Source organism: Mytilus edulis, chromosome 6 (genome assembly GCF_963676685.1).
Source record: "Mytilus edulis chromosome 6, xbMytEdul2.2, whole genome shotgun sequence".
NCBI classification, from domain to species: domain Eukaryota; kingdom Metazoa; phylum Mollusca; class Bivalvia; order Mytilida; family Mytilidae; genus Mytilus; species Mytilus edulis.
In genome coordinates this window covers 31,125,404-31,140,428 of record NC_092349.1, presented here as the reverse complement: position 1 = coordinate 31,140,428, position 15,025 = coordinate 31,125,404, and the positions used below count along the sequence as shown (strand labels likewise).

The following is a 15,025-nucleotide window of genomic DNA, read 5'->3' as shown; positions in this document are numbered from 1 at the left end:
GCATAATGATTGACTGGACATCTCTGCTGTTTCCATGGTAGCGGTGGCTATCTTTAAAATGCCATTCTTCAATTCCAAATCTGCACATGCTAGTTAATATTATTGTATAGTTCCATTGATAGTTCATAAAATTCCGAGATATTAGCTGCACAAAAAAGTGTGAAAAAACATATTAACAAGAATTGCAATTGCATGCAATAGTGGATGTCAACCTTCCCCCATTGCAATTAATTGGCAGCCATTTCAAAAATTACAAACAGTGAATGCACAAAGATGCTTAGCTATACATCTTTTGAAAATTGACAGAACATTTGGAGCATTTTGAAATTTTACACATATTTGCCGTTTCCATAGCAATTTTGCCAATTTGGAAATTTCAGAGTCAAAAGTATTATCTACACTTGCCAGTTAACATTCAAAATGAGTTTGAATAACTTTAGAGCCTTTTGAAATTTTAGACATTTTTGCTGTTTCTATATAATAACGCTAACCAATATCTAAAGTTTAAATGACAGATTCAACATTGGTACATTGAAGGGAACATACAATGTACCATCATAGGTTCAATGTATTTTACCTACCATTTTAAGCAAATTTAAGGTTTTTTGAGAATTTTCACATTTTTGCGTTGTGTCCACGGTAACGACAGCAATTTTAAAAATTCAAAAGCCAATTACCACATCTACACATGTCAGTCAACGTTTCGACAAGTTAGGAGCATTTTGATATTTTTAAAAATATTGCTGTAATTTTCACAGCAATATAGTGGTTCAAATGATTGTCAAAATCATCCAAAATCTGTTTATAGTGAACACGTATATTGTATTAAAATTTAATAGCTTTAATAACAAGCATACCAAAATAAAAAGGTAGAATAATAATAATAACTTGATTTGCCATTGCAAGCAATAGCGGATGTCATTCTTCCTCCATTGCCACTAAGCGGCAGTTATTTCGAATATTTAAAACAGTGAATGCACATATATTCAGTGCTTCACATCTTTCTGTAAATTTAAAAAAAAACATTTTTGCAGATATATTGCAACGGTGGCCATGGTAGATACTCAAAAGTCAAAACTCCAATCTAGACTTGCCAGATAACAATCATATATTTGCTGGTCCTTATGGTAAGAGAAACTAATCCCAAAATTTCATGACAGGTGCCACATTGTTACATTGGAGGGAACACACCATCAATATTTCAATGGTTTTGACATACCATTTTTAGAATGTGAAAGCTACTTTAAGGTTTTTAAAGCATTTTGACCATGTTTGCATTGGTTCCATGGTAACGGCAGCTATTTTGGAAATTCCAACTCAAAACGCCACATCTACAATCGTCACTAATTATCGCTGCGAAGTTTGATCAAGTTTACAAGATTTTGAAATTTTTGAAACGTTTTTTGCATTTTCCATGGCAACATAATAGGTTCCGATCATTTTCAAAATCATCCAAAACTAGTATGTAGTGGCAAGATACATTGTTTAAAAGAATGATGATTTTAAATATAAGCATATCTAAATAATTCATCAAACCCTAAAACTTAATGTTTTCAACATTTTGTTTCTATAGTGATGGCAGCCATTTTTTAGTTCCCTAGTTGCACTGCAACTCTAAAGTCAGGGTTCCTTGTTATAGTGACCAGCCATTATGATTGGTTCGATTGGCTGTGAGAAAACTCCCAGACAAAATTAGGTTTGTGAAAGACACGATATTGTGTCGATATCGACGATTTCTATAATATCTATTCGATATCAATGCACGACTTTTCGTATGTATGTTGTAATATCCACATGGCCTGAATATCGACAAACATCCCATAATTTGAAAAACAGCTTGAAACCTCTGTCTTGGTTGTCGATATCGACGATATCGACGATATCAATTCGAAATCGAAAAACATCCCATAATTTGAACAACGCCAGAGTACTTACCGGAAATATATGGTAGTTTGCAAAATATAAGCATATCTAAGCATAATAGTCTTTTTGCATAATGCGATATGTAATGTTGGCAAATAATAAAAGCTCGCATCTTAATTAATAGACATTGAAATCAAAAGAAACCGTATAATAACCAATAAAAATCTCTCAAAGGCAAACTAATGTGCATTGTGGCAACTAGTATGATGGTCTGTAGTCCGGGTTCTTAATTTGTGTACCTTTGATATTTTAGGCCATTTTTCTCTATTCTTTATACTTGTTGGCAATTATTCTCTTCTCTTTATATTTCGGCACCATTATTCTAGCTATTTTATTTATTTCTTGGTCCATTGTCTCTATTATTTGTATATATTGTCCACTATTCTCAACTCCATAATCCCCAGTCAACGCCCTCTAGTATAGGGCACCATATAGCCTTCAAAAATACGCAAAACTAATACCGAAAAGTCTCCGAACGTCAAAACATTTGAATGCTAGTCCCAGTTTGAAATGTGAAATTGCGAAAATTTCTTTTTTTAATCAATTGGTCAAAGAAAACACACAATCGTCCTAGATGTTCGTAAAATACTGATGGATGGACCTTGGTCATCAATTCTAATAATTTTATATCAACCTTTCTAAACCAAAAACTGAGGATCACGTACCCTTATCGACATTTTCTTGATTAAATTAATATTGATCCGACAACCGCTGTGCATGATATGTATACTTTAACGACCGGGCTAGTTTTCTTGTCAGTTTTAAACGAAGTTACCTCCCTTGTTAGTGTGATGTTGTCATCAAATTATTTATTTGTACCATCCTTATTTAATATTATATTGTACCATTTAAATTTGTGATGCGTTTAATATTTAAATATTATAATTTATTCGTTATCAAAGATATAAGCAAGGTGATTTGAAAGTCTTTGATTACTTTATTACCGTAGTTCAATTCAGAAGTCATGCGGTCTTTTTTGTCTACATTACGTTGAAAGAACACCGGGGTGTTTACATTGGTAATATTTACTATCAATGACTGTAAAACAAGGAGGCAAATCATTTTTTCGTTACAAATTGAAAAATAATTAAAATTAGTACAAAACTCTTCTTTAGTAAAATCCAAAACGAAAAACGGTAACACTTTTGATTTTTACTCTGGTTTTAGAGAAATCAAAAACAAAAAAATGAAAACACTTTCGTTTTCAGTTTTTGTTTTAGAGAAATTAAAAACAAAAAACGAAAACACTTTTGTGTTTCATTTTGGTTTTCGAGAACTCAAAAACGAAAAATAAAAACTCTCTCGTTTTTTGTTTTTGATATTTCAAAATGAAAAAGGAATGGCCGCAAATATACACGGACCCATTTTGTCGATGATGTTGTTTTATGTAAATTTCTATGTTGATTATTAAGTAATAAAACTACATCGTATAAGATATTTAACACTATGAAGATCTTCATTAGACAACGCAAGAGGCTAATGTGATTAATGATTGTATCATTCAATAGTTATCAAAGGTACCAGGATTATAATTTAGTACGCCAGACGCGCGTTTCGTCTACATAAGACTCATCAGTGACGCTCATATCAAGATATTTATAAAGCCAAACAAGTACGAAGTTGGAGGGCAAAGGGGGACTATGTGCGTTTATAATTTGTTTCCTCCGGTTGAAGTTAATCCGTAAATTTTCTTTTAAAATCCAGTTTACATACAATTTTTGTCTATGTTGGCAATGCATTTAAGAGATTATGTAAAATATCTTAACTTGACATTCATCCATTCATAGGTGTTAACGCAATACAAATGTATGGTGTTATCGCCCAAGTATTTAGGGGTCTGCGTTTTTTATTTGTTTTTAGTTTCCATATCAAATGTTGTTGTTAGTCCTTGTATGTCTTATTTGTTACCGGGTTTGTCTTTTGTCCTCTGTTTGCCCTTCTTAGATAATCCTGGGTTGTCAACTCTTCTTTTAAGATTATGTTTTTTTTCTCCTTTAATTTATATCCATATACCATATATCATCAGAGAGAGGTTTAACATTTTCTATGTCGATATCGACGTGTTGTTTGTTCGTACATTTTTTAATTCAAAAATTTTCGATATCGATTCGATATCGTGTTGCTATTGTCGATATCAACGATATCGACTGTATGTATTTTCTTGCTATCTTCATTCGTCCATATCGATTCGATATCGTACCGAAATTGTCGATATCAACAGTGTTTTTCACTGTGTATTCGTTTGTCGATATCGATTCGATATCGTGTCGACATCTTGTTTGGTCTTGGACATGTATTAACAAAATTAGGTCGAAGAATGACAATAATAAGACAAAAAGAATTAGATGAAAAGCAATATGTCACCGAACATCGTCGATCGGGTGACCACTTAATAAGGGTAACATTTAAAAACATTTTGTTCAAATGGCAATGTTATAACATGTATAATGTAAATGTTTGCACTAGTCCTAAGTCAGGATTCTGATGTGCAGTAGTTTGTTGATGTAATTTATACGTGTTTCTCGTTTCTCCTTTTTAATTATAGATTAGACCGTTGGTTTTCCCGTTTGAATGGTTTTACACTAGTAGTTTTGGGGCCCTTTATAGCTTGTTGTTCGGTGTAAGCCAAGGCTCCGTGTTGAAACCAGTACATAGACCTATAATTGTTTACTTTTATAAATTGTTATTTGGATGGAGAGTTGTCTCACTGGCGCTCACACCACATCTTCCTATATCTAGATTTAAGCAGTGCCACTTTTTTTTTATCAGTTTGAGTGTTAAAAGCTTAACTAATATATTTTTTTTAAGTATTTTACAGAAATCAAACCTCCGCCAATCATTGCCAATTTGAAAATGGCCACCTTTCCTACGAATTGCGACTAAAAGAGTGGGTCCACGTAGTGTCCAAAGAAATACCCTCGCGATACACTTTATTGTCGAAACATTTTCAAAGAAAACATGTACATGTATGTACGCTTTGATCTCAATACATTTCAATTCAATATATCTAGCATATATGTACTCTTTTCATAGGCTTTATAAGAGTTACATCAGTAAATTGCAGTCTATTTTTTCTAAAAGACAATTTATTAATATTGAACAGTCTATGCTATTTGTATTGACCGGTAGAGTAGAGGGTTTAAGGGTCAAAGCTGTCAACCAAATTTGAATGATCATCAATTGCACGAGTTTTATTTAAATCATCTAAACAAACAATACCACTCCAATGAAAAGTAAATCAATTTTTTGAAGATGCTGTGTTACAAACCATTTATGGTGACCTCTTTGACAGTAGTAAGGAAATTAGTTAAAAGCACTGAAATTATAATTAATAGTACAAACATGCATATGTTAAAAGAGGCTAAATGATGAGGTATATTAATGATTGATTGACTGGTGTTTAACGCCGCTTTCAACACTATTGTGCTGTTTCGTGGCGGTCAGTTTATTGGTGGCGGAATTCAGAGTGCCAAGAAAAAAAAACGACCTTCGGTAGGAAGACTGACAATCCTAGTCAATGACGATAAGAGTCGAGTGCACGTAACCCGTGCAGAACGAACTCACAACATCAGTGTTGACAGGCTAGTGACAAAGTAGCTCGACCACCTATACAACTCAGCCATCGATTCCCCAGGTGTGGTAATCATGGTAATGCTATGATTATTTAGTATTTGACTCTCTGTGTAGTGCACCGTCGTGAATGTACAGGATTTTTTAAGATCTTCCATGCAGTATTTATATCATACCACTACCATAGTATTTAAATTGAGAATGGATATAGGGAATGTGTCAAGGAGACAACAATCCAACCAAATTTTCAATATTCTCTATAGAATCTTCAATCTCTTTTGAAGGTAACTTTGACAAAGGCAAACCACGAAAGCAAGTGCTATGCTAGGAATTTCATAACCATTCCACTCTATTTGTGGATTTTTTTAATAACCAAACTGATTTGTGAGAAGCCTTGACACATTCTGATGAAATTTTACAGGATAATGCAATACAAGCCGAATTTGGTATGCATATGACATTTATTAAAGTTCCTCTCAATTTATTCATCATGGTACATTTGATAACTATATATTCGCCAAATTTGATTTTGAATGGCTCGAAACCAAAAAATCATAGTTGCAGAGGATGATAAAAAAATGTAATATCACTTTAAATCTAGATGAACCAGACTAGATATAATTTCCAAATTGCCTTTAATAGGCCCAAGAAATACAAAACTGCATAATAAACCTGTTACAGTGCAGAATAATTCAGAATATTACCTATTCTAGTGAACATTTCATACCATACCTTGTTTCCTTTATTTTGATCTGTGTCTGTTCTTTCTAATAACAATTGAACTATTCGGAGATTACCTCTTAATGCAGCTAAGTGTAGGGGGGTGTTACCGTCCTGAAATTAAAAGATGACGATATAAACAGTATCATACAGAAAAATGAACTACTCTACAGAACTTAATTTTATGATGAGAAAAAATTATTACGCTTTTAAAACCACACATTTACCTTATGATCTTTAGGACCGTTTTGTATCAATCATTTTAAAACCACACATTTACTTAATGAACTTTAGCACCGTTTTTTATCAATCATAACATATTTTTTTCGATTGGTGGACGTGTTTTAAAACATACAATTGACACTCCAAAAGGATCGAACTATGGTACACTCCCTATCGAGTTATTTTATAATTCATATAATACTGACTTTATGCACTAGATTCACAAAGAGAATGACAACAGATGACACTTTTCCCGCTATATAAATGATATCATCTCTATAAAAAAATGAAAGTATGCATCTAGTTCACCAAAGTATGCAAAAATCGATGAATCAATCTATCCCATCGGACTTGAAATAATGTCTCTGCATATACAGTAAAATATGCTTATATTCTGACCTATACATATAAATTGACAATATGGTAGATTTTGGACAAAAGAGAATATCGTAGGTTTTCAAATGTGAACTTGTCAATTATATGTAGCAACAATATTCCAGAGATTGCACTTATTTTTCTGAATTATCTTTCGGAATGATTAGTCCTCAATGCTCTTCTATTTCGAACTCGTGAATGTTTTGTGGACGAAACGCGCGTCTTGCGTACACAATTATTATGATCCTGGTTTTTAATTATCATTATTTACTTGATATAGGATCACTGCTTATACAGTTGCCATAAATCAACGAAGCATAGTCTAAATTAACATCTTATTGCAATTGAATTAATTACGACCTAAATAAAGGCAACAGTAGAATCGCATTGTTCGAAAGTCGTAAAGCGATAGACAGAAAACAAATAAAAAAGTTGCAAATTAAAACCGAGGGAAACAAATTAACAATAAGAGGAAAACAACGAAACAACATAAATACTGAAGTGCAACAAAATATAATCGACAATGCAACACACACAGAAACGAACTTTAAAAAAAAAACTTTTAAAACAAAAAGTAAAACAAAATTTCGGTACAGGACATTTTAAGAAAAAAAATGGTTTTGAGGATAGTTAAACATCGCCCTGTCCGGGTAATATTCAATATAACACTAAAATGACAACATTATATTCAGGTACACATACACATAATAAAAAGACTATACCATAGTTCATTTCGAAAAGCTAACCACAGAAAAAAAAATGAACACGTAAAACAACTCTTAGACAGCGCACCAAAACCGCACAACAGAACCACGAACTTTATGTCACACAAATGAATCAACGACAAAAGTGACGTCACAGGTAAATTTCCCAAAAAATTTACAATTCAAGATCAGGTTCGTAATCATGTCGTTTGAAGTATTTAATAACAATTACAATACAATCGATATAGAATTGTGTTAGTAATTAAATCATTAATTGTATTATCTTGTTATGTCGGTATACTTTCTAAATCAAAACACGATCCACAAATAGATCGTGTGCATATAGTTGCTATAACTAAAATCGTATAAATTAACAGAAATAATAAAGTTACAATAACAATTAAACGATAAGACATTTTACATTATCCGATCAGAATTCCAAATACAACATCATCACTAACTACATGAGTGTGCGATAAACAAATACCGTCAATTGTCTTATAAAAATGCGAATTCACACTCCCAAATTGACTAATTCGGAAAAAAAGGTCATGTTCGGTTCTTAAAAGACTAGACGACGTAAACAGTAAACCACAGTTTAAGAAGGGGTAAAAATGTCCACCGTTAGCTAATACACAGACACAAAAGAGGGACAAAAGAAACCAGAGGGACAGTCAAACTCATAAATCCAAAATAAACTGACAACGCCATGGCTAAAAAGAAACAGACAAACAGACAAACAATAGTACACATGACATAACATAGAAAACTAAAGAATAAACAACACGAACCCCACCAAAAAACGCCGGAAGGGTAAGAAAATCCTGCTTCACATGTTGCACCCGTCGTGTTGATTATGTGATAATAAATGCGGTAAATAGTCTTATTCGGTAGGTCACATTCATGAAATGGAAGGAGTTTGTAGTATCGACGTGAGGAACATATCCGATATCATTTGTGAAACGTATTAATTATGGTATAAAATGTCTGGTACTACAGCCCTTGAATGGTGTAAACCTCCCAAAAAAAACGTGTATGGTGTAGTGGTGTATGGCATTTGATGCAATGGTGTAAGGTGTATGGTGCTATGGTGTATGGTGTAATGGTGTTTTAGGAACTGTGTGATTGTGTAACGTGTGATCGGGAATGGTGTGAATGATGGTGTACGACATTTCATTGGTTAAAAACGAAGTTCTTTTTATTTCATTTTCTCGAATTGTAAACATAAACAATAATAATAATCTTAATATTTGAAGTGTAATTGCTTTATGTGTAATTTCGGATCGTGTAGATAGAATGGCGAATGGTGTATGGTGTAATGTTTTATGTGTATGGTGCAAAGGTGTAACGTGTATGGTGTACTGGTACAAGGTGTATGGTGTAATGGTGTAATGGTGTATGTTGTATGGTGTAATGGTGTAATGGTGTATGGTGTAATGGTGTATGGTGTTAGTGGGAAGTTTACACCATCCAAGGACTGTATAATCTATTATAGTCCTGGTATCTTTGGTAACTTACTACTAACTAGTCCCAGGAAATAATGTTGAGGCTTTTAATTCCATGAGACAACTACACACAATACATAAAATTGGAATAATTTTCTATATATATTTTTTAGATGATTTTGCGAGCGAGTACTAAATAAGTTAATATTTACTGAGTTCACATCCCTAGTTAAAACTGACATCATCTATATTCCAGAGCTTGTACATGTATATATTATCTTGAATCAATTAGATAGGGTTGTATCATACAAGGAAGCTATTCAAACTAAGGATTCCAAGTTTTATAGTTGACGTCATCCTTTTGAAAACTTAAAGGGGGCATAACAAGTTATATGAACACTATAAAGTGTTATATCGTAACCACCATCCACAACTCTTTTCCTTACATGATCTTACATAGCCAATTATACTTATCACCGCATGTGAACTATCACGACCAACACATGGGTGATACCAGCAAAGCAGCAACTGTTTACCTTTCAGGAGCACCTGCGATCACTTCGGTTGTTCGTGAGGGTCTAGTTACTTAGTCTCTATTTTTCTATGTAGTGTTTTGTAGTTTGTTGTTCGTTCTTTATGTCGTTTTGTCATGTTTCCTATGACTGTGTGTGTGTATTCGACCTATCAGTTCAAACATCACTTCGTTATCTTCCGTCTCTTTTTTTTTATTCAGATATTGGCGTTTATTTGTGTGTTAATAGTGGTAAAAATTTAAATTATCTATGAGCTAGTTTTGCAAAGTTAAATCGAAATCAGTGGTTATCATTTGCTGCTTTATATTATATTTGGTTTTCGCCGATTTTAGTTTACTATTCGGAATCGGTATGGCTCATTGTTTAATGTCTACGGTGACCTTTGGTAATTAACTTTTATGTCATGTAGTCTCTTGTAGACAGGTAGGTGTCTATTTGGCTTTCATACCACATATTTTTTTCTATTGTTTTATACAGTTTCATTCTGATTAGATAACATGATGTTGTATTTGAAAATGAAATTATTGGCTGTTTTCAAATTACAAGCTCATTTGATATTGACATAGTGTTATGAAATTTAATACACTTTTCTTGCAATACTTGCCGCAAATTGATTTACATATGATGTTCATTATCCATCCCATTCATTATTTTATCATTCTAAATACTATAGATTCAAAGTGAGAGACAAAGAGTCAGAGTGAAATCATACTCTGTAACTTTTCGATGTAAACAATCCTTATAACAAATAAAGTACATACCCTATTTCCTTGATTAAGATCTAAATCTGTTCTTTTTAGTAAACATTGCACTACGTCGGACTGTCCATCTCTAGCAGCTAAGTGTAAGGCATTATCACCTATCTGAATTTAAAAGTTGGCAGTTTGCAAATCATGTATACAAAACATGAACGACTTTATAGTAAATTATACTTAAAGATAGTGTCAATAAGAGAAACTAAATAACATTTAGCCAACAACGATGTCATCATATAAATTAACATGTTGGATAAATCCTGTATCTTATAAATTTTGATTTTTAAACAGCTAATAAACGTACACAATTGGTGTCCATGAGGTTTAAATTATCCAAACAAACAGGGATCTTTATTGAAAACAAAAATTTATTAAGTTTGCAATTTTACAACTTATCCAATAATGTCTTGGAACATCTGATTGCTATCTTCCGTCAAACACATGATTATTAAGATTTTAAAATAATAGATTGGTAATTTTATTCCAGAAATCATAATGGCTATATAGTAATTATTTTTCATGATAATGCTTTGTAGGATCAGCCGGTCTATTCGTTGAAGATTTGTGTTTACAGCGAAAGATCGGTTATATTAGTTTCAGTTAATATGACGTAAATCGATATTATTTGTTATGTTGAAAAGGGACTCTTCGCATACAGTGTAGATCAAGCATACATTTAAAAAAAACACACCGTTCACCTGCAATTTATATAAACGCCTCGTTTACTCAGCATTACATTGAACTTTCTGTTGATATAGAACGTCAATGTGCGTTCACTTTTTTGTTTCCATCCGTGTTATAATGGAAAACAGAAACCGCGCGTTTACACAGTTTGTGGTGGCATCAATGATACGATGATTATTCATACGAGTGTATCACATAATCAGCAAAGATAAACTCTAAAGATATCCATGTTGGCGTAATGTGTAGTCGTTTTCGTTATCAACACTTTTGAAACATTAGGATGCATACTGTTGCATATACATTCAGTAAATAAATCAATGATTGCTAACATATTCTAATCATTTGATGATGAGACCGATTTATCTGTTCATATAGAAAACTATATGACTTTGTATGTATTCAAAATCAATAATTTTGATACATCGGGATTGACTGTTCTAATTACCGAGGTGAACAAAGACATAACACGACGGGTGCCGTATACGTTGCAGGAAATGCTTACCCTTCCGGAGCACCTGATTTCCCTCCCGGTTTTAAGTGGAGTGCGTGTTGTTTCTTAATTATTATTTATAACTGTTGATGTAAATGTCCTTCGGTTTTGTGAGTCTTTTTTTACTCCTTGGTTTTGATTGTTATTGTCTAAATACAACCTGAACATTATAAGTTTACATCTTCGTTGACATAAACAAAATCTTCTAATAGTTCTTATTCGTTACTAAATGCCGGTATTTTAATTCAGTATTTTAGGTAACTCAGGATGGTTTCGTAAATTTAAATATAATAAAAAAGATAGGTTACTGGTTGGTCAAAACAGTGGCGTAATTTGATAAAAAAAAATGTCCTGATTTTGTCTTTTCATTGAAATCATATTTTTGTATAAGTCAATATTAACAAAAGTACATCACTTTAAGTACAAAATTATCATAAAATTGAGGATGTGAAATACCAGGTACAGCCAAATTTACTAATCAAATCTTTGTATCTATGAAAGAATTTAGTAAAAGTTTTGAGTAATCTATGGTATCGAAATCCCTGACACAACAATTTCCCAGTGATGCATTGATTACGTTCCAGATAACATTAGGTATTTTTGAATTTATCAACCAAATATAACAATGATGGATCTTTACTGATTTTGGTCATAAACTGAGATTCATAGCAATATAAAAATAAATCTGCTATTATAGGGGCACAGTAAGTGCCCATAGGAATACCTACTACCTGACGATACACTTTATCGCCGAAACGTACATAAATGTTTTCTAGCAGAAAGCTTCAATCACATCCTCACATTTCCAGTAAGTGTATCTAGCATTCTTTCCTTTTTGGTTACAGAAAAAGGCTTTAATCGAGTTACAGCAAAAAAATTTACAATGAGAATTTTCGAAAGACCATTTTATCAAATACAAAAACTTTTTCATAATAACATTGTGTTGAAGATTAGTGTACAGAGTAGAACAATCATAACTGTCAACAGAATTATAAGGACCATCAAAGCATGTATTTTATATTAAACCTCTAAAGAATGTTCAACACCCCAAAGATAATTAATACCATTATTTTCATAAGCTTTATTACAAAAGTTAATAACCAGTTCTTTGATAGTAGTAAAGGAGGTAAATAGAAGCACTGATAGATTAGTAGTAGAACACTTACTCGAAGCGGAGATGAAACGGAATTTAAATGGTTTTTTTTTGTGTAATTTCGGTAACCAATACATGGTGGGGACTTTCAAATGTTCGGAAGATGCTTTAAGCTAGGTAATGGCAGTGGTATTCTTGTTAACGATTTGACTCTCTGTGGTGCGCACTGACCTGAATGTAGAGGAATTGATAATTTCGTTTTGAAGAACTTCCGTGTAGTATATGCGTCACACAAACACTACATTATTGGCTGCCTTGTCTGTCGGTACGAACACAAACCGATCTGCGAGTACCTTGATTTTATTTTTTATTATATAAATGGGAATAGCATGGTTCCTATTATTATTTTCAGAATTGTTTTCTAAATGAGATATTCGAATATAAACAGTATTCATAATTTTATTCAAATAACTGTCTAAGATTTTTTGTCAGATTTTTCACGTTTGCACTAGTTTTTACAGTAGGCAGACAGAGCAGCGTCTTTAATGATGTGCCGACACTGTTGCCAATCTATTATAGATGGAGGACGGATTATGATCTCACGGTCTTCGACGATGTTGAGGTCTCCTATAATGACATGACCATAGGGAAAATATTTTAAGCTAGATATTAAAGGTATTAAGTCACATGACGTTGTAACGGTGAAGTGATTGTTTACTATAAACACGTGAGTGTGTTTATATCAAGCACATGGTGTTTGTTGTTATTGAAACTCCATTTCAACCATTTGTTGTAAATCTGCTTAGTGTTGCAGTACAAAATTCGGGCAATAAACGTCTGATTTTAAGTGAACTGAATGGTTTTTATTAAAAAAAGAAAGAATACAATTTGAAGACTTGAAAGTGGCGTGGAACTATTTCAACAAAGATTGCTATCAATTTAAATTTGATCAGAAGTCTGGTTATTTTCATTATGCCGTATGTACTAAACAACAAACATATTAATGATTTTGCTGGACAATAAATTTTACTGTTTTATAGTGTTAGTCTTTTGTCTATCATCTGCTCCATATCTTTTTACAAAATGTCTAATCGTCAAATCGTACAATACTGGCGGGAAAATGGCGTAGATATTGTACTTTACTTAGATGATGGACTTGGAATGGGTAAAAATAAACAAGAAGCTTCCGAATGTTTATCATTTGTGAAAACGTCTTTGTTAGAAATAAATGTGTTAATGGCATAAAGATAATAATAACTGAGTCTTCATCATTCAGAAAGGAAGTGCAAAAGTGCATTTACAAGAGATAGTTATGAATATTTTTCAATTGTGTTCTGAATTGAATATAACGTTTGATGTTGTTTGGATTCCGAGATCTAAAATACTAAAGCTGATTATATTTCAAAAATGATTGATATAAAAGACTGGGGAACAAACATAGATTTTTTTTAATTTGTAGATGGTATTGAGGTCCGCATACTGTGGACAGGTTTGCGAGTAATTAAATAAAACATTACCCAGGTTTAATTCTAAATTCTGGAGTCCAGGTGTTGAAACAGTTGATGAGTTTACGCAATATTTGAATAATGAAGTTAATTAGATTGTTTCTCCAATTTCTGTTGTCTGTAGAGCAATTAAATATTTGAGTTAATGTACGGCTAGAGGCACTTTGATAGTTTCAAAATGGCCTTCCTCGTCAGTTTGGACAATGTGTTTTAGCTATGAGATTGAATGCTGAGTTCACGTAAGAATTTACGACAAGGCTGTTGAGCAAGGTGGCATAGCAAAAGATAAGGCCAATATATTGGCAAGCTCGTATGTTGATGACAAGGCCAAATTTAATAGGCAAGGTCTCCCTGGCATGACCAGTGTGAAAAATAAATCTGGCAAGGTCATTTAAATATATTGTAAGCTAGTAGTATAGTAAATTATATTTCTATTTCATATGCCCGTTTTTCAGATATTTTTTCATGTGGAGTATTGAAATCCTTGCCTAAGCCAGTCGACCAAAAATTGTCATATCTATCTAATTGCCTACCTGAGTTCTGTGTGCGTTCGAAAGCAAAGAATACCAAAAGAAAATATTCATATGCATTTAACAATTTCTGTAAGTGTTGTAATAACTATTCTTACGTCAAACCTTTACCAGCATCAGATTTTTATGTTTCATTGTACTTAATACACTTATCATAGACATTTAATTCGTATTATAAGGTTGAAGAAGCATAATATGCAACAAGCTGGGCTCATAAACTAGCTAGCTATCCCAATCCGTGTAATTCACAGTTGTGTATATCGGTTAAAGAAGGAGCTCATAGAAAGATTGGACAATGTTATTGTACATAAAAAAGAACCAATTGCGCCAGATATTTTAAGGAAAATTGTTGATAAATATGGTCTATGTAACAATCTTATAAAATTATAATTTGTTGTATGTGTCGTATTAGCTATGCAGGGTTTTTAAGATTTTCCTAAATGGTATATTTAAAAAGATCTGATTTAAAATGTAGT

General features: G+C 32.6%; 1 protein-coding gene across 2 annotated transcripts in view; it reads right to left on the bottom strand.

Moving 5' to 3' along the window:
- The window catches only part of LOC139527501 (ankyrin-1-like), a 120,825-nt gene that overhangs the window by 84,273 nt on the left and 21,527 nt on the right, over window positions 1–15,025 (bottom strand). For both annotated transcript variants that reach the window (XM_071322995.1, XM_071322996.1), the window contains exons 7-8: window positions 10,254–10,355; window positions 6,226–6,327 (exon numbers count right to left, since the gene is read on the bottom strand). In XM_071322995.1, coding sequence (XP_071179096.1) covers window positions 6,226–6,327; window positions 10,254–10,355 — 204 coding nt within the window. The remainder of the gene's footprint in view (window positions 1–6,225; window positions 6,328–10,253; window positions 10,356–15,025) is intronic.